The sequence below is a fragment of the Bubalus kerabau genome, chromosome 5 (assembly GCF_029407905.1).
Source record: "Bubalus kerabau isolate K-KA32 ecotype Philippines breed swamp buffalo chromosome 5, PCC_UOA_SB_1v2, whole genome shotgun sequence".
Lineage (NCBI taxonomy): Eukaryota > Metazoa > Chordata > Mammalia > Artiodactyla > Bovidae > Bubalus > Bubalus kerabau.
Window position 1 is genome coordinate 90,395,110 of NC_073628.1, and position 21,425 is coordinate 90,416,534.

General features: G+C 38.2%; 1 protein-coding gene across 2 annotated transcripts in view; it reads left to right on the forward strand.

Moving 5' to 3' along the window:
- Nucleotides 1–21,425, forward strand: part of RGS7 (regulator of G protein signaling 7) — a 480,171-nt gene that overhangs the window by 342,033 nt on the left and 116,713 nt on the right. For both annotated transcript variants that reach the window (XM_055582175.1, XM_055582176.1), the window contains one exon: nucleotides 12,210–12,260. In XM_055582175.1, coding sequence (XP_055438150.1) covers nucleotides 12,210–12,260 — 51 coding nt within the window. The remainder of the gene's footprint in view (nucleotides 1–12,209; nucleotides 12,261–21,425) is intronic.

The following is a 21,425-nucleotide window of genomic DNA, read 5'->3' on the forward strand; positions in this document are numbered from 1 at the left end:
GATAGCGCCACCAGAAGTTGTGATGTTACATATATGTACTGTAATTTGGGCATCAACCATGAAATGCTATACAAAATGATACCCTCAAAACAACTTAGATAAATCAAAATGAAATTCCTAAGAAATGTTAATACAACCCATAGGATGGCAGAAAAAAAGAACATAGAGATAAGAAAATAATGTAGATAAACCAGAAAATGATAAATAAATACCATATATTAACATATCAGTAGTTACATTAAATTTGATAACACCAATTAAAAGACAAAAATTGGCACAGTGGACAAAAAATCATAACCCAACTAAATACTCTCTACCAGAAAGTAACATTAAACATATTTTGATCAATGGAAAGTAGGAGTAGCTCTGTTAATTTCACATTAAGCATTACAAGGAAACATTCATTATGTTCATTACAAGGAAACATATCAAAGATCAAGAAAGGTAGTAAATAGAGAGTTTAGTTCTTTTAAAAAGATGTAACAAACTTGAATGTGTTTATACCTAAAAAGGGAGAATCACAATACACAAACCAAAAATGGACAGAACTGAAAAAAGAAATAGATGACTACTTTATTACAGCTGGAGATTTTGACACGCTTCTAATTGATAGGTCAAGCAGCATTTCCCACACTTACTCTCGCCATCCCAAACAAGAAACACAGTGGTGTTGTTCAGAACACGATTTGGAAAAAACTTTTCTGGTTGATCAGTAATTATCTCGAGCTCTGGGACAGGGTGAGAAACAATTCTTAAGACCGTCTTGATTTCCTTTTATCCCCTCATTATAGTCGTTTACACTGCCTTCTTGTTTTTGCGGGCTATCTTTAAAGCTTAGGCCTTGAAAAGACACATACATAATCCTTGCTTTGTGTCTAAAGAGATCTTTTTATGGCTTATGGAAGTTACACAGCAAAGTTTAAAAATCTAGATAAATTCCCAAGGTCTTGATTAAATATCTGTTTAAAAAACAACCAGGGACCTCTACACCCCATAACTCCAACTTACTTTCACTGTGCTTTACTAGAAGATGAAGAAATGTATTTTTATTCTTTCTATCTTCAGTGTTGGAGAAGGCAATGGCAACCCACTCCAGTACTCTTGCCTGGAAAATCCCATGGACGAAGGAGCCTGGTGGGCTGCAGTCCATGGGGTCGCTAAGAGTCGGACACAACTGAGCGACTTCACTTTCCACTTTCCTGCATTGGAGAAGGAAATGGCAACCCATTCCAGTGTTCTTGCCTGGAGAATCCCAGGGACGGGGGAGCCTCGTGGGCTGACGTCTATGGGGTCACACAGGGTCGGACACGACTGAAGTGACTTAGCAGCATCTTCAGTGTACACTGTTAGTACTTGGTATGAATATTTGGGCTTTTGTCTGTTTAATTTGCAGGTTCTGGTTATGTTTAGAAAGACCAGTATTTTCTGTGATTCTACTTTTGTTCAAGGGCCATAGAACTCCGAGTAAGAACCTGAAAAAAAATGTAATCAACCACATAATTTGTTTTTGCCATCTCATCTACAAATGCATTTAAATGTCCTTTTTTCTACCTTTTTCAAGTGTTGTAGACCAAGGCTTAAAATGTGTTTCCGATTTAGCAAAAGCAAAAATTTAGCAAATGTACTGTTTTGATTAGTAGTCTCCCAATGGTCTCTGGATGTCAGGGACGTTATTAGGTCTGGAAGATTGGGAGATGTGCTATTATAACTTCAATCCAGTTTCAAACTGTGACCAGAAGTAATTTTAATTCTATAAAAACTGGATAATCTTTTCTAAATGAAGCTGATATATAAAAAACCAGACATAGGGGCGCCGCAAGGCGGGGAAGATGGCGGCGCGGCCCGCCCGGGCCAGCCGCGAGGGGCAGCGGTGCTGTGCGCTCGCTCGGCTGGGCTGGCGAGGCTAGAGCCGCGCCTGGGCCTGTGAGGCGCAGCCTCCTCCCCGCCCGCCGCCGCCACCACCCCTGGCCCGCGCCGCGCCGCCGCGCCCCGCCCCGCGCGCCCGCCCCTCCCTGGGCCCGGCCCTCCCCCGCCTCGTGCTCACCCGGGTTGGCCCTCGAGCCGCAGAGCTCAGGCGGAGCCCCTGAGACCACGCTCAGAGGGCGCGGATGAAGGGGCCGCCTGGGGGCCGAGCGGGCGCCCCCCGGGTCCGGCCCCTGAACCGACGAGAAATGGAGCTCAACACCAAGTGGGTTGTGGAGATGAAAGGGAATCAAAAGGTCCTGCACCCTCCTCCTTCTAACACCAAACAGGAGAAAGGAAACCTCCCAAGGTATTTGAATTTGATTATTGCTTTTGGTCCATGGATGAATCTAACACTACAAAATATACTGGTCAAGAAGTGGTTTTCAAGTGCCTTGGAGAAGGAATTCTTGGGAAAGCCTTTCAGGGGTATAATGCTTGCATTTTTGCATATGGACAGACAGGCTCAGGAAAATCCTTCTCCATGATGGGCAATCCTGAGCAGCGAGGCCTCGTCCCAAGGCTCTGCTTTATTTCAAAGGATCTCTCTGGAGCAGAATGAGTCACAGACCTTTAAAGTGGAAGTATCCTATATGGAAATTTATAATGAGAAAGTCCGGGATCTTTTAGACCCCAAAGGGAGTAGACAGTCTCATAAAGTTCGAGAGCATAAAGTTTTGGGACCATATGTAGATAATTTATCCCAACTGGCTGTATCATAAGAGACTACTATCAGCAATTATATGCCAGTAAAATGGACAACTTGGAAGAAATGGACAAATTCTTAGAAAAGTACAACTTTCCAAAATTGAACCAGGAAGAAATAGAAAATCTTAACAGACCCATCACAACCATGGAAATTGAAACTGTAATCAGAAATCTTCCAGCAAACAAAAGCCCAGGTCCAGACGGCTTCACAGCTGAATTCTACCAAAAATTTAGAGAAGAGCTAACACCTATCCTACTCAAACTCTTCCAGAAAATTGCAGAGGAAGGTAAACTTCCAAACTCATTCTATGAGGCCACCATCACCCTAATACCAAAACCTGACAAAGATGCCACAGAAAAAGAAAACTACAGGCCGATATCACTGATGAACATAGATGCAAAAATCCTTAACAAAATTCTAGCAATCAGAATCCAACAACACATTTAAAAGATCTTACATAATGACCAAGTGGGCTTTATCCCAGGGATGCAAGGATTCTTCAGTATCAGCAAATCAATCAATGTAATACACCATATTAACAAATTGAAAAATAAAATCCATGTGATTATCTCAGTAGATGCCGAGAAAGCCTTTGACAAAATTCAACGTCATTTATGATAAATACTCTCCAGAAAGCAGGAATAGAAGGAACGTACCTCAACATAATAAAAGCTATGTATGACAAACCCACAGCAAACATTATCCTCAATGGTGAAAAATTGAAAGCATTTCCCCTAAAGTCAGGAACAAGACAAGGGTGCCCACTTTCACCACTACTATTAAACATAGTTTTGGAAGTTTGGGCCACAGCAATCAGAGCAGAAAAAGAAATAAAAGGAATCCAAATTGGAAAAGAGGTAAAACTCAGTTTGCAGATGACATGATCCTCTACATAGAAAACCCTAAAGACTCCACCAGAAAATTACTAGAGCTAATCATTGAATATAGTAAAATTGCAGGATATAAAATCAACACACAGAAATCCCTTGCATTCCTATACACTAATAATGAGAAAATAGAAAGAGAAGGAAACAATTCCATTCACCATTGCAACAAAAAGAATAAAATACTTAAGAATATATCTACCTAAAGAAACAAAAGACCTATATATCAGTTCAGATCAGTTGCTCAGTTGTGTCTGACTCTTTGCGACCCCGTGAATCACAGTATGCCAGGCCTCCCTGTCCATCACCAACTCCCAGAGTTCCCTCAATCCCATGTCCATCAAGTCAGTGATGCCATCCAGCCATCTCATCCTCTGTCGTCCCCTTCTCCTCGTGCCCCCAATCCCTCCCAGCATCAGGGTCTTTTCCAATGAGTTAACTCTTTGTGTGAGGTGGCCAAAATATTGGAGTTTCAGCATCAGTCCCTCCAATGAACACCCAGGACTGATCTCCTTTAGAATGGACTGGTTGGGCCTATATATGCTGCTACTGCTGCTGCTAAGTCGCTTCAGTCGTGTCTGACTCTGCGCGACCCCATAGACAGCAGCCCACCAGGTTTCCCCGTCCCTAGGATTCTCCAGGCAAGAACACTGGAGTAGGTTGCCATTTCCTTCTCCAATGCAGGAAAGTGAAAAGTGAAAGTGAAGTCGCTCAGTCGTGTCCAACTCTTAGCGACCCCATGGACTGCAGCCTACCAGGCTCCTCCATCCATGGGATTTTCCAGGCAAGAGTACTGGAGTGGGCTGCCATTGCCTTCTCCTGGACCTATATATAGAAAACTATAAAACACTGGTGAAAGAAATCAAAGAGGACACTAATAGATGGAGAAATATACTGTGTTCATGGATCAGAAGAATCAATATAGTGAAAATGAGTATACTACCCAAAGCAATCTATAGATTCAATGCAATTCCTATCAAGCTACCAACAGTATTTTTCACAGAGCTAGAACAAATAATTTCACAATTTGTATGAAAATACCAAAAACCTTGAATAGCCAAAGCAATCTTGAGAAAGAAGAATGGAACTGGAGGAATCAACCTGCCTGACTTCAGGCTCTACTACAAAGCCGCAGTCATCAAGACAGTATGGCACTGGCACAAAGACAGAAATATAGATCAATGGAACAAAATAGAAAGCCCATAGATAAACCCACACACATATGGACACCTTATCATTGACAAAGAAGGCAAGAATATACAATGGAGAAAAGACAATCTCTTTAACAAGTGGTACTGGGAAAACTGGTCAACCACTTGTAAAAGAATGAAACTAGAACAATTCCTAACACCATACACAAAAATAAACTCAAAATGGATTAAAGATCTCAACATAAGACCAGAAACTATAAAACTCCTAGAGGAGAATATAGGCAAAACACTCTCTGACATAAATCACAGCAGGATCCTCTATGACCTACCTCCCAGAATATTGGAAATAAAAGCAAAAATAAACAAATGGGACCTAATTAACCTTAAAAGCTTCTGCACATCAAAGGAAACTATAAGTAAGGTGAAAAGGCAGCCTTCAGAATGGGAGAAAATAATAGCAAATGAAGCAACTGACAAAGAATTAATCTCAAAAATATACAAGCAACTCCTGCAGCTCAATTCCAGAAAAAGAAACGACCCAATCAAAAAATGGGCCAAAGAAGTAAACAGACATTTCTCCAAAGAAGACATACAGATGGCTAACAAACACATGAAAAGATGCTCAACATCACTCATTATCAGAGAAGTGCAAATCAAAACCACAATGAGGTACCGTTTCATGCCACTCAGAATGGTGGCTATCCAAAAGTCTACAAGCAATAAATGCTGGAGAGGGTGTGGAGAAAAGGGAGCCCTCTTACACTGTTGGTGGGAATGCAAAGTAGTACAGCCACTGTGGAGAACAGTGTGGAGATTCCTTAAAAAACTGGAAATAGAACTGCCATACGACCCAGCAATCCCACTGCTGGGCATACACACCAAGGAAACCAAAATTGAAAGAGACACGTGTACCCCAATGTTCATCGAGCACTGTTTACAATAGCCAGGACATGGAAACAACCTAGATGTCCATCAGCAGATGAATGGATAAGAAAGCTGTGGTACATATACACAATGGAGTATTACTCAGCCATTAAAAAAATACATTTGAATCAGTTCTAATGAGGTGGATGAAACTGGAGCCTATTATACAGAGTGAAGTAAGCCAGAAAGAAAAATACCAATAGAGTATACTAACACATATATATGGAATTTAGAAAGATGGTAACGATAACCCTGTATGCAAGACAGCAAAAGAGACACAGATATATAGAACAGTCTTATGGACTCTGTGGGAGAGGGAGAGGGTGGGATGATTTGGGAGAATGGCATTAAAACATGTATAATATCATATGTGAAAAGAATTGCCAGTCCAGGTTCAATGCATGATACAGGATGCTCGGGGCTGGTGCACTGGGATGACCCAGAAGGATGGTATGAGGAGGGAGGTGGGAGGGGGGTTCAGGATGGGGAATATGTGTACACCCATGGCACATTCATGTTGATGTATGGCAAAACCAATACAATATTGTAAAGTAATTAGCCTCCTATTAAAATAAATAAATTTATATTAAAAAATGAGACATAACAACACTCAACTGGATGTTATTCACGTTAGAAAATAATTTCCTTAAAAATATACACACTCATATACAAACACCCCAGTGAATTTCTTTGCATATATACCATGAAGTTCTTTTGCATAACTCTTTTATTACACATAAAGAGTGGCTTTATTCACACACACAGAGATGTATTCATACTCTGCCCTTCAGGAATATAATAATTTCATAGAACAGAACACATTTATATTTATAACAAAGCAGAATAACATGCTCATTTCATTCACAATTTGACATGCTTTTGAGTTCTACCTCCTTCCTCTCCTCTTTTTTTCTGATGGAAATATAAACACTAAAGAATTAAAGGAAGCTATGGTTTAACCTGTTGTTTTGTCTGCCAAGTACTCAAAGTTCTGGACACTCTTTTGTATATGCCTCCAACCAGTATACCAATGTTTGTGATCTCACTTTTCTTGCCACAGTTGATTGATGCAGGAATGAGTTCCTTCCCCAAACTTGGACCACCACCACCACCACCATGAGAAATTAGGAGTTGTGCCTACAAAATTTTAGTCTCAAACTTCTTGATGCCTTTAATGAAGGAGATGTAAACCCAGAAACTATGAGCCCTCATGATCCACCTTGTAGGAGAGAAGCACAGAGGCTGTTTTTTAGAGAGAAGTATATCCAGAGAGGAACCATGAGGAACTCGCATATCATCAGAGTCCTGTTTCCATTTTTCCTTGAAGCCTTTTGTATCCAAATGTATCTTTTTCCTTTGGTCCAAAGTTGTTGTTGTTTAGTTGCTAAGTCATATCTGACTGTTTGCGGCCCTGTGGATGGTAGCCCATCAGGCTCCTCTGTCCATGGGATTTCCCAGGCAAGAATACTGAAGTGGGTTGCCATATTGTACTGCAGGGGATCTCCCCGATCCAGGGATCAAACTTGTGTTTCCTGCATTGGCAAGTGGATTCTTTACCCCTGCGCTACCTGGAAAGCCCTGTTTTTTCAGTTCAGTTCAGTTTAGTCGCTCAGTCATGTCCTACTCTTTGAGACCCCATGAACCGCAGCATGCCAGGCCTCCCTGTCCATCACCAACTCCCGTAGTCCACCAAAACCCATGTCCATTGAATCAGTGATGCCATCCAACCATCTCATCCTCTGTCGTCCCCTTCTCCTCCTGCCTTTCAATCTTCCCCAGCATCAGGGTCTTTTCCAGTGAATCAATTCTTTGCATCAGGTGGCCAAAGTATTGCAGTTTCAGCTTCAGCATCAGTCCTTCCAATGAGTATTCAGGACTGATTTCCTTTAGGATTAACTAGTTTGATCTCCTTGCTGTCTTTGGTTGCTTACAAGTCCTCATATATCATATTTATAAAAATTGAACAATATTTTTCTTTTGGTGAACTTCATTTTCAGGTTCGGGTGGGGATAGTTATAGTTGTCACTTGTGAGGGGATTTGCTGTAATCTGGAGAAGCTATATGGCCTGAGTGGAAATACAGTAGCCTCAGCATAGAACCTAGTCCTGGTCTTGTCACTCAGCATTGGAGCCCCTTTACTACTCAAGTCCGTAGCATGGGTGAGGAGATAGTATTTATGTATAAATGTCATTGATTCTTTTTCTTTAATTATGGATGGTGTCCTGAAGTGATTGCCTTGGAAAGGGAAGATTATCACTATGAAGAGAAATTATGGTAGCTGAAAACTATATGCCAGTCAAATATCTTTGTATGACCACTGCCTTTGTTTTATAAATTCCCTTAGAGTAGGATATGAGGGGAGAAATCTTGCTGTTTGTTCATTCATCCTTTTAACACTTGCTCATCACCTTTTATATGTCAGCCACTGGTCTGGGTGTTTTAGATCCAGGGATGAGTAACACACACCCTGACCTCCAAGGAACTCAAGAAGCAAGGGAAAGACAGACAAAAATTAACAGAGGTTGATAAAACCATTGACAAGTGTAATGAATGATGAGGATATTAATAGGTTTTAAAGGAGAAACAGATTACCTGGTAAGGTGGAGGTGAGGGTGAGAAGAGTAGGCTTCCTGAAGTAGGTAATATATGAACTGAAGTTGATGAAGTCAGCTGGGATTAACTGAAGGAAAAAGAGACAGAATAGCATAAGCAGTCATGGAAGTAAAAACAATATGGCATGTGGAGAACTTTGAGCAGTGTGTGAGGATCACTTGCTTGTTTTGCTTGTTTTCACTTCAAATCATAGATTATGGGATTATCAGATCAGATCAGTCGCTCAGTCGTGTCCGACTCTTTGTGACCCCATGAATCGCAGCACGCCAGGCCTCCCTGTCCATCACCAACTCCCAGAGTTCACCCAGACCCACGTCCATCGAGTCAGTGATGCCATCCAGCCATCTCATCCTCTGTCATCCCCTTCTCCTCCTGCCCCCAATCCCTCCCAGCATCAGAGTCTTTTCCAATGAGTCCACTCTTCGCATGAGGTGGCCAAAGTACTGGAGTTTCAGCTTCAGCATCAGTCCTTCCAATGAACACCCAGAACTGATCTCCTTCAGAATGGACTGGTTGGATCTCCTTGCAGTCCAAGGGACTCTCAAGAGTCTTCTCCAACACCACAGTTCAAAAGCATCAATTCTTCGGCGCTCAGCCTTCTTCACAGTCCAACTCTCACATCCATACATGACCACAGGAAAAACCATAGCCTTGACTAGACGGACCTTTGTTGGCAAAGTAATGTCTCTGCTTTTGAATATGCTATCTAGGTTGGTCATAACTTTCCTTCCAAGGAGTAAGTGTCTTTTAATTTCATGGCTGCAGTCACCATCTGTAGTGATTTTGGAGCCCAGAAAAATAAAGTCTGACACTGTTTCCACTGTTTCCCCATCTATTTCCCATGAAGTGGTGGGTATATACAATAATATAATTTACACTGCTTATGTTTAGTAGAGAGAACACATAATTTTGTAACCCTAAAAGTGATAGATGCTCTAAGATTTCAAGACAAAAGCACAGATCAAGGCTCAACTTTCCAGAAGCTGCAGTGACAGGGACGACTTTTATCTCTTAGGGTATAAGATACTGTTACATCTCTTAACTAGTTTCACATTGTAGCTAATTGATAGCTCTAATGCAATTTAAAATAAAAACAAAACAAAACAAAACATCCTACTTGTTACTCTGATGTCCTCAGTATAAAGATAAATGAAACGCTGAAGTATTCTGCATATATATATTTGTGCATGAAAATTTTAGCAGATCTGCCCACTTATTTATTAATGTATGACAACCCACTCCAGTATTCTTGCCTGGCAAATCCCATGGACAGAGGAGCCTGGTAGGGTGCAGTCCATGGGGTCGCTAGGAGTCAGACACGACTGATCGACTTCACTTTCCCTTTTCACTTTCATGCATTGGAGAAGGAAATGGCAACCCACTCCAGTGTTCTTGCCTGGAGAATCCCAGGAACGAGGGAGCCTGGTGGACTGCCGTCGATGGGATTGCACAGAGTCGGACACTACTGAAACGACTTAGCAGCAGCAGCAGCCCAATTATTTGTTAATGTTAAAGATAAAGCTTAGAAATTGCTACAAAGGTGCTATTCCTCCCTCTACCCCTCCTGACTATAAAGCCATTGAATCAGTTCTTAATGTGACTATGATAACACATTTCTCTTTCAATCTTTTGGTTCCATAAGATGCTGGAATTTTTTTCTTCCTTTCTCTGTCTCTAATTGTCTCAACTGGGAGTTAAGGTCTTGCTAACATAGGTGCCTAATAAATGAATATGATGAACATGATATGAATATGATACATTTAACAATAAGATAATAATTCATAATGTGTTAACTTAAAGCCATAAATATATTGGGTGATCACACAACAATAAAACCACTATGATTACACTGACAAGCAATCAAACTGGCTTTTTTACGCTGAACTGAGACTACCTCTGTGACAGAAATAACCAAAAACCAGGCCAGTAAAATAAGTTTCTTGTTTCCTGTATTAAATGCAATTTCAAAAATTTGGCTACTTTGCATTTCTTTCTGTTCAGGAAAGTGGGGTGGAGGAAGAGAGAAGAAAACCTTAAAAAAAAAAACTTTTCTTAAGATATTTTAAAATCATCTTTCATAATAAGAAAAAAATATAGTCCTGGAACCAATATTTGGCTCTCTTCAAAAGAACAGACATTTTCCAATGGTTGCTTGTATATTTTCCCTAAATAGATGCTCAACTGTGAAAAATAAGCAGAGTGCCTGGAGATAGCTAATAAGATTTAGGTACTTGAAATTCTACATTGGTCAAGTAGCGCTACATACATATTTGAAAAGCTGAGTTTCTGCTTTTTTCAAAAGGGAAGACAACTCCTCAAGATAACTTAGGGTGTTAGTGGCAAGTTAGGCACAACACTTTGCAATATCCATGCTCTTGTGAATGGTTTCCTGTCCTTCATTTCCTCAGAGCTTTCTTTAGGATCTAGATGAATCAATCATCTCAAATGCATTTAAATCATTGGCACTTTTAAAGGAACAGTATGAAACGAGTTGCCAGTCCAGGTTCGATGCACGATACTGGATGCTTGGGGCTGCTGCACTGGGATGACCCAGAGGGATGGATGGGGAGGGAGGAGGCAGGAGGGTTCAGGGTGGGAAACACATGTATACCTGTGGCGGATTCATTTTGATGTTTGGCAAAACTAATACAATTATGTAAAATTTAAAAATAAAATAAAATTTAAAAAATAAAAAAATAAAATTGGTTCCTTGTAAAAAAAATAAAAATAAAAATAAAGGAACAGCTATGAAAGAGCACAAATTAGATTCAATATTTTCAAAACATGTACTTATTAAAGGCTATTTTGGGTGTAAATGTTTTCATAAATTTTAGGAAATTTCATAAACATCGTCAAGTTTGATAATCAAGTTTATTTTAAAATTAATTTGGACCCATTCTCTTTTAAGCAACTGGAATCATTTGCCCACTGTTAATGTCGTTTACCAGATCTCAGGTGGGTAGGCTACAACCCTACCAAGTCTCCAAGAGAGGTAGAAATGGAATCTCGATTTACACAGAATTTCATCCATGCAGCACTGAGGCAGTTTACTGAGTGTGTATAGCTGTTTACATTACATATTTTTTGTTGTTGTTATTTTATGTAGAAATGAATTACACTGAAAACCAAGTTAAACAGAAATGAACCTCTTAGGTAAATCTCCTCGTCTGGAATCTCCCATTTCTGCTCGTATTTTTACCATTCTGTTCATCCATAATACTTCTGGACTGGAAATCTTGAGTCCTCATAGTTCCCCCACTGGCCAACTCCAGCCCTAATTAGTCACAAGTCTGATTTTGTTCTAATTCTCTTGTACACTGAACTAGCTCAGGGCCTTTCAATCTTGGATCACAACTGGCAGAAATGTTGACTACTCTGCTTTTCTTTTGACTGGCTTAAGGCTCTCCATGCACACTGCCAAAGGTGAGGATCAAGGGAAGTTCTACTATGCAAATCAATCTTGAGTGTCTTGAAAATAGTGGAAAGACCTTTCAGTCAAAGAGAATAGTACTATAAAGGCTTGAAACCCAAAGGAGTTTCAAAAACTGACAGCACATTTGGGTTGACTTGAGAGTAGATATAGGGATGGATGGAGCAAACCAGAAATTAGACAATTATCATCTTATAAAGTATTGGCTTTGCCATACTAAGAATTGTGCTTAAAACATAGTAGATACTCAGCAATCATTCATAAAGTGAATAAATAAATGAATCACTTTATCCACTACTAGTATATTAAATCTTTCTGTTTAAACATTTCATATTTAATAATGACTAGTTTGCACTTGACTCATTGAATGAAGACAATGTATTCACACTATTTTCAACACCTCATGTGTGGCTGATCCTTAATCTGTTATAACAATTAGAAACATTCCTTCTCTTATGAGTGCTGTTAAATGTTCTTGAACTTAACATATATAGATATTCACATATATTTGTGTTTTTCTTTTTTTCTTATTCTAGGGTCAGATATCGTTCAATGGTTAATAAAGAACTTAACCATAGAAGATCCAGGTAAATAAATCATTTTCCCATAGAATTATTTTCTTTGTGGTTTTAAGAAATATGTTTCCTCAGGGCTAACATGACAAACAAACTTGGCAAGCAAATCTGAAAAATTATAATTATATTTAACTATATTTTTCACATATATACAGATTTTATGCTAATCAATGTATATTTAACTAAAAACTATAGTATATTTAACTGTATTTAATTCAGTTTACTATAATTTTTTTCAATATGTAATATCCTGTATTACATATTATAAATATGTAATTATATAAATATGTAATTCTATAAATTACATATATATGTCTGTATGTATATATATAATATATAAATATGTAATTATAAATATTATAATATTTAACTCAAGTGATTGGTGACTGTTAGAATGGATGAGCATTATACATGTCCATAAATAATTATACATATAATTTATAGAAAGTGATTATGAAATAATGAGATTTCTCTTATGAAAACACACAGAACTAAATCTCGTTAATTTTCCCTTAACTATGTTTTTTTGTGTGAGGTTTGAAAACAATTTTATTTTTAATTCCAACTTCTTTTTATCATGCCTATATTTTGTTTTTAATGGTCTTATTGCAGTCATGGACTCATTCATTGTGGTAGACATTTCGTGTATTCTGCAACACAAAACCAATATGCAGAGTTTGAAAACAGTTTCTACGAGCACACTTTTTCATTGCCTAGAAAGTGAAAGTGAAGTCGCTCAGTCGTGTCCGACCCTCAGCGACCCTATGGACTGCAGCCTACCAGGCTCCTCCGTCCATGGGATTTTCCAGGCAAGAGTACTGGAGTGGGGTGCCATTGCCTTCCTAATTATGAGGAATTTAATGAATTTTAAAAAGCATCATGTAAGAAGAGCCTTCATGTGTCGCAAATTTTTCACATCCTTGAAATTAAAATGAGATGTATTTTGTTTAGAGAAAATACATTGAACTTACTAAGGCCCCGTGGTGTTTTTCTGTTTTACTGCCGGTTGCATGAGAATAATTCAGCTGTTCCCCTACCATTCTGAAGTATGGTATTCTTTGAGTTCTCTAAGGTCCTTTCTGCATGGGCATACCATTTATTCTTTACAGTATAAGCCTTCTGGTTTTTCAGGTCTCTATTGGGAAACAAGAAACAGGTAGTCTGTGCTCTTAGATAAAAGTAGTAACCTTTTGTTTGTTTTTTTCCCCCATTGTTTGAAATAGTATTGTATCATATCGATTAACTTTTGCTGTGTAACAAACTACCCTAAAACTTAGTGGCTTAGAATAAACAGCCATGTGGATTGGCTGGTCACGTCTTCTGGCCAGTTTCCTTGGTTGATTCCTGCTGGACTTTCTTATGGACTGTAGCCAGCTGGTGGGTGGATGATCTAGGATTTCTGACATATTTTGTACTCAGTAGGCTGTCAGCCAGGTGCATCTCATTCTCTCATCTTCCAGCCTGCTAGCAGTGGCTTTTTACCGGGGTGTTTTCAGGGTTCCAAGGGCAACACAGGCTTCTGCTTGTGTCACATTTTCTCTTGTTTCATTTGCCAAGGCAAGCACCGTGGCTAGGAACAGAGCCAGTGTAGGAAGGTACTATCCAAAAACATGGATGCAGAAGGGTGCAAGCCAATTGGGACACTTACTAAAAAATCTTCCACATTTATATTTCTTCTGCCTTTCAGATCTGCCCTCCTATGATATGTCCTACTAGCTTTTGGTTTGGAGTTGCAAAATCCACCCTCCAGCACCTGTTCATCTTTTCTTAGTAAATATGCTTTGTATCCAATATCAGATCATACTAATTGTAGATGTGATTTTGAATGAATTTATCAAAAGATAAAGCTTCAGTGAATTTTCCATCCTTCACGAAATAATTGACAAACCATCAATAACTCCTTGATATCACACTGCTCATCTGTGATCCTTGCTGCCTCTCACTGGAAAGGTCACTGTTACCAAACTCTTGAAATGATACTGATTAAGGTGAGTAATACCTCAGACTAATGAGTAGTGAAGATTTGACATGAGTCTCACTATGACCTCTGGAAATCAAAGATCATTAAACATGTATATGTTCCCTAAGTGGCACCCTAATCACTCTACTTTTCTCTTATCAGCCCATGCTTCTTGAGAACCCAGTATTCCTTGAGAGGCATCCTGGAATTGAAGATGGGTCGTGGGCTCTGCTGACATGCTTGAGCTTGAATCTCTATATATACTTACTCTCTATAGGGCATTGGGCAAGTTACTTAATTTCTCTGTTTTTACTTTTTTTCTTCTTTTCAGTAAGATGATTTTAGTACAGTGTTTTGTGAAGCTCAAATGAGTTAACATGCACGTGTGCCAAAATCCTAATTTTACTTTTAAATAGGCCAGATTCTTTTAAAACCCTGAACATTTGCAGGCACATTTAACTAAATTGAATTCTCTAAAAATGTATGCAATTTTTATATTAGCCTTCAAAAACACAACCTGCTGCATGAAACCTTTTATTTATCATTCAGCTCCCATTGGCTTTCCTTTACCATGAATATTTTCCAAGCATATTTACATTTGTTAGCTTAATTTTATTATCTTTTATATTTTATTTTACATGTTGGTCTTATTGCTTCAGTCAAATCTCAGTAACATAATGGCAGAGAACATACATCCTGTCCAGTCATTGACTGAAGTGCCAAGATTAATAAGTTCTCAGTTATCACTTGATTTTGTTTTAACTTATGGAATCCACTGAAGTGATATCAAATTTATGATAACTACTGATTTAGTTTGTGATCTCCTAAGTGGATGAGGAGAAGTGAGGAGAAAGAAATTTCAGATAAACTTTTCTTCATCTAAACCAAACCCAAAGTAAAAGAAATGGTTTAAAATGCACACAGAAGAATAAGATTAAGGATAAATGTAGATTTATCCAGGATAAAAACTTAATTTTGAACAGTTGCAATTTTTTTCTTTAGAAGTATCATCTATGTAAAAAAAAAAAACTGTGAAAATTGAGATTTGTACAAAATTGAGATTCACCTGGATGTTTTATCAAAATTGAATCAATCTTTTGTGTTCAGCATTACCGAGTCTGTCATCTGCCCCTAAGTCCTGCCACAGTCCTCTAGAGAGAGTGATCTAAATTCTATTCTGTTACATATGGCCTTTGTATTCCATGGATTTGGTTAACTTGCCAGTGAGAACAGTATGTTTCAGATTTGAGAAAGTATAGAATATCTCTGTTTTTAGTTTTTAAAACAATTTTAAAACATAGATTTTAAATAGATCATTTCATCTGAATACCACAAAAATATCATGAAGTAGCCATACAGACATAGTTATTTTACAATTGGAGAATCAACTGAGAAGAAACTATGAATGCCCCATATCTGACAAAAACCCATTTAAATGCATTGAAACTTTCCCCCAATCTCTACCCTGTGTGTATGCTCCTTTTTGCACAATTATTTCCAAACTAGATCCTGCTTCTCCTTAAATGATTGGCAGCCATGGTAGCTGCATAGATCTACCTGACAAGATGTTTCAGTATCTTTTGGAATAAAGTACTTGATTTTCTGGGATTTGTTGTTATATTTACCTATTACATCCTGAGTATACCTTTTGTCAGAGCTATTTCCTATATATCTCAATTCATATGTAATATAGGCAGAATAGAAGGAGATCTTTTCCCTATACTCTTGTTTCAAACAATAGTCTTACTTGGATAGTGGAAAGTAGAAGCATTTAAAACACTCTGAACCTATAAAAATACATATTTTATTGTCCAGTTGACAAGTTATCATGTCAATATGAAATAAATTAAAGTGACCACTTTATTAATTATTGTTTCCATGCTAAAGAACCATTATAATAAAATATTCTGTGTTTATAAGGCATAATTTTAAATTCTGATGATAATATTCAAGAAATCATAGATTGGAGCCATCACATACACACCTCTAACAAGACTGATTAGTTTAACATTGTTCAGAGTGATAGATATTACCCAAGCATACATCTTACAAATTTGCGTTTTCTGTTACAAGTAATGCTTAAAGAAAACACTAATAAATTCCTCATATTATTTGAGTACCTACTCCCAACCCATGTCCCTTCTCCTGCCTCTGTCTATGGAATTCTCCAGGCAAGAATACTGGAGTGGGTAGCCATTCCCTTCTCCAGGGGATCTTCCTGACCTAGGAATCAAACCAAGGTCTCCTGCAGGCAGATTCTTTACCATCTGAGCCACCAGGGAAGCCCAGTTATGTACACAGGGAACACTATATGTTGTTCTAATTATTTTCATGTGAGATGAGCAAGAACCATAGTTTCCATTATGCATTCATTTTAGTGTCCTATCAGCTTTTCTTTTTTTCATGTACTCCATTGGAACCCCAGGTTTTAAAATACTTAAATATTTAAAATACAAATATGGTATTAATATCTTTATATTGAATATAATCAGGAACCTCTCTTTTGGTGGGCTTTGCCCCCTTGGGAATGCTTTAGCATGGCAGAAAGTAAAAAGTCTGCAAATGTTTACTCTATGGTATCTTCCAGTTAAAGTAATCAAAACCAGCAAGTAAATTTCAGTCATATCTATGCTACTGGCATCAACTCTTTCATTTAACTTATATCCTAGCCACACGTCCTTCTCTTCCTCTCCCCCATTTATCTGTATTTTGCATTTGCATTTAAATACCATATTTCATAATGAAACAAGTAAGTGCTAGTGTCATTTTATTTATATAATCATGCAGTTATTCTACATAATTAAAACTCAAAGCCCAGAATGCACTGAAAAATATTCAGAAGTCCATAAATCAAAGTTTTGATTTCCAGAACAAAGGCTGTAATTGCCAGCATGTCTGCCATGGTGTACCCATGAGCAGGCCATCTTTCCTGCTGATAGAGGCTTTTTCTGGTTTTGGCTTCTGGCTGTCTTCATCTCCCACCTGGATTACTATATTGCAATAACAGAAAATAATTATAATACATTAGCACTAATTAATCGGGTGCCCCCAGGTACCATGCTGTATGTTTTCTTCCTGTTTAAATCATATGAATAGGAAGGAGACAAAAAAATTCACATGTACTGAAACCAACTATACGCCAAGTACCTGTTGAAAACTTGCTATACAGTTGACCCTTAAACAACACAGCTTTGAACTACATAGGTCCACTTATTTGTAGATTTTTTCAGTGGGCAAATACTGCAGTACTATAAAATCTGAAGTTTTAAATCTGAGGATGTGGAACCCTGGATATGGAGGATTGACTGTAAAATTATACTTATATTTTCAATTGTGTGGTGGATCAGTGCCCCAAACCTCCCCCATTGTTCAAGTGTCAACAGTATGTTATTCAATCTCAAAGGAAAAAAGAGAAACTTCATATAGTAGGTGGTAGACCAGAAAGCTAAGTCTCAGATCATGGAACTACCAATCTCTAACCATTGAGTTGCCATCATGTTTGATACATGAGCTGGGAACCCCTGCTCCACATCTAAGCTCTGTTCTGAGTCTCAGGAACCTCATCTGGAAAGTGAAATGATATTCTTTGTCTGGATCTGAAAGTGTTCATTTTTTTATATCAAATGTATCTGGATTAATTTTTCCAGATAAAAAAATGAACAGCAGGTGCTCTCTGGCAATGCTGGTTTTTACTAGCTAGCAGCATGCATCTGTAACTGGCTAGCAGCCCCAGAGTTGTGTAACCTCCCTCAAGTTTACCTGATTGTCTGATTTTTTATATTTTACTTATAGTTGCCAACTGTTAAGGAATATACTAAAAGCATCTGGGAATGTGATGAGAATTGCAGTCTTTTTTGCTTGTAAAACTAGAATAAGCACAATGATAGCTTTGTTCAGTGTACTTTTAACTAGGTGATTAACTCCCCTTAGGAACATTTTCTATCTCAGCAGAGCTCGATACTTCTATCATTTCCACTGGAAAAACCAGAAATATGGATTACTCCATAGATCAAAGTGCCCTGTGACATTGTCTAAATTCTTTTAGGAGCTGATTGACCTGATTGCTGTCTTCTTCTTTTTAGGTCTTCACTTTATTTTTTATTAATCTTTTTGCATACACATATTCCTGAATATTTTTATTTTGGAGAAGAAATGGGGCATGTACCACTTTTTAAAAAAGGAAAGGAAGGAAAATAGAAAGTAGAAAGGAAAGACAGAAAAAATTAGAAAGAGGAAAAGAAAAGTAAAAAGAATTAGTAAAGCTGATAAGGCTAGAGCATAAGATATCATTGAAAATATCCCTATTCATCAAAATAGACTACTCAGAAAAAGAAGGGAAGTGTAAGTAATTATATCTTATCCAGTGGAAACCATAGACAGTTGTATAAGAGCTATCTAAAAAGTCAAGCCTCTTTGTTTTTTTTTATTAAATATAATAGTATTTTTTTATCTCCTAGCTGGAGAATAAATTATTTTCCCCTTTGTATTTGAGTTGAGGGCATTGCTACTTGCTTTATTTCTATATCATAATAGTGAAGCTTTTCCTTTTATTACCACTAAGAATGATCAGAAATGATAGCTACAATAGTACAGAAAACATGAGAAGTGCTGATAGAAGCTTTATAACGTAAATATGGTCTTACTATGGCATGAATATACTGGTCTGTTCAGCTATCATTTGATCACAAACCATGCATAAAGATTACTGCTCTCACAGTTGAAAAAAAAAAACAAAACTCTTTTAAAAATAATGTCTGAGAAATTCAATGTAACAAATAATATGGTTTTTAAATTTTGAAAATTACCCTGTAAATGAGGAATTCTTTCATCTAATAAAACTAAAATACTTTTAAAAATTTTGCAGTTATATTAAAATTTAAGTGATTGGACCTTTTGAATTATCCAGAATTCCTCCTTCCTAATACCTGGGCACTGAGGCCCATTTGAAAACATACTGTAGAATTCTGATTAACTCCATTTCACCTGAGGCACACACTCAGAATATGGTTTGTGTTATTTTTATATAAATAACTGCTCATATGATTTAATTTAAATTTTTGGAAAGAGAACTTTTAGGTGTCACTAACACTTTGATGCTATTGAATGGCCCAAAGAGAGTGTCAGTTTTCTGACTCTGGGGAATTACTTGTCTATTTCAGAAAACCTGAAGTTTGATTCTTCCTTTGCTGAGGTTCGTCCTTGAAAACATATGTGGTTTCTGTAATTGGGAGCTTCTGTAAGCAGTGATAAACATACAACTTCTTTAATCTGTTTCTGGCTGTTTGACCAGTGAAGCTTTCAGTTCAGTTCAGTTCAGTCACTCGGTTGTGTCCAACTCTTTGTGACCCCATGAAGTGTAGCATGCCAGGTCATTTCCATCACCAACTCCCGTAGTTTGCTCAAACTCATGTCCATTGAGTCGGTGATGCCATCTAACCATCTCATCCTCTTTCGTCCCCTTCTCCTCTTGCCTTCAATCTTTCCCAGCATCAGGGTCTTTTCAAATGAGTCACTTCTTCGCGTCAAGTGGCCAAAGTGTGGGGAGTTTCAGCTTTAGCATCAGTCCTTCCAAAGAATATTCAGGACTGATTTCCTTTAGGATTGACCGGTTGGATCTCCTTGCAGTCCAAGGGACTCTCAAGAGTCTTCTCCAACACCACAGTTCAAAAGCATCAATTCTTCAGCACTTAGATTTCTTTATATTCCAACTCTCATATCCATACATGACTCCTGGAAAAACCATAGCCTTGACTAGACAGACCTTTGTTAGCACAGTAATGTCTCTCCTTTTTAATATGCTGCCTAGGATGGTCTGCCATCTGTGGGGTCGCACAGAGTTGGACACAACTGAAGCGACTTAGCAGCAGCAGCAGCAGGATGGTCTTAACTTTTCTTGCAAGGAGCAAGCGTCTTTCAGTTTCATGACTGCAGTCACCATCTGGAGCGATTTTGGAGCCCCCCAAAATAAAGTCTGACACTGTTTCCACTGTTTCCCCATCTATTTCCCATGAAGTGATGGGACCAGATGCCATGATCTTCGTTTTCTGAATGTTGAGCTTTAAGCCAACTTTTTCACTCTCCTCTTTCACTTTCATCAAGAGGCTTTTGAGTTCCTCTTCACTTTCTGCCATAAGGGTGGTGTCATCTGCATATCTGAGGTTATTGATATTTCTCCCGGCAATCTTGATTCCAGCTTGTGTTTCTTCCAGCCCAGTGTTTCTCATGATGTACTCTGCATATAAGTTAAATAAGCAGGGTGACAATATACAGCCTTGACATACTCCTTTTCCTGTTTGGAGCCAGTCTGTTGTTCCATGTCCAGTTCTAACTGTTGCTTCCTGACCTGCATACATATTTCTCAGGAGGCAGGTCAGGTGGTCTGGTATTCCCATCTCTTTAAGAATTTTTCACAGTTTGTTGTGATCCACACAGTCAAAGGCTTTGGCATAGTTAATAAAGCAAAAATAGATGTTTTTCTGGAACTCTCTTGCTTTTTCAATGATTTGATGGATATTGGCAATTTGATCTCTGGTTCCTCTACCTTTTCTAAATCCAGCTTGAACATCTGGAATTTCACAGTTCACATACTGTTGAAGCCTGCCTTGGAGAATTTTGAGCATTACTTTACTACCATGTGAGATAAGTGCAATTGTACGGTACTTTGAGCATTCTTTGGCATTGCCTTTCTTTGGGATTGGAATGATAACTGACCTTTTTCCAGTCTTGTGGCCGCTGCTGAGTTTTCCAAATTTGCTATCATATTGCATGCAGCACTTTCACAGCATCATCTTGTAGGATTTGAAATAGCTCAACTGGAATTTTATCATCTCCACTAGCTTTTTTTGTAGTGATGTTTCTTAAGGCCCCCTTGACTTCGCATTCCAGGATGTCTGGCTCTAGGTGAGTGACCACACCATCGTGATTATCTGGATCATGAAGATCTTTTTTGTATAGTTCTTTTGTGTATTCTTGCCACCTCTTCTTAATATCTTCTGCTTCTGTTAGGTCCATACCATTTCTGTCCTATATTGAGCCCATCTTTGCATGAAATGTTCCCTTGGTGTCTCTAATTTTCTATCTTCTAAGACTAGAAGAGATCTCTAATCTTTCCCATTCTCCTGTTTTCCTCTATTTCTTTGCACTGATCTCTGAGGAAGGTTTTCTTATCTCTCCCTGATTTTCTTTGGAATTTTCCACTCAAATGGGTATATCATTCC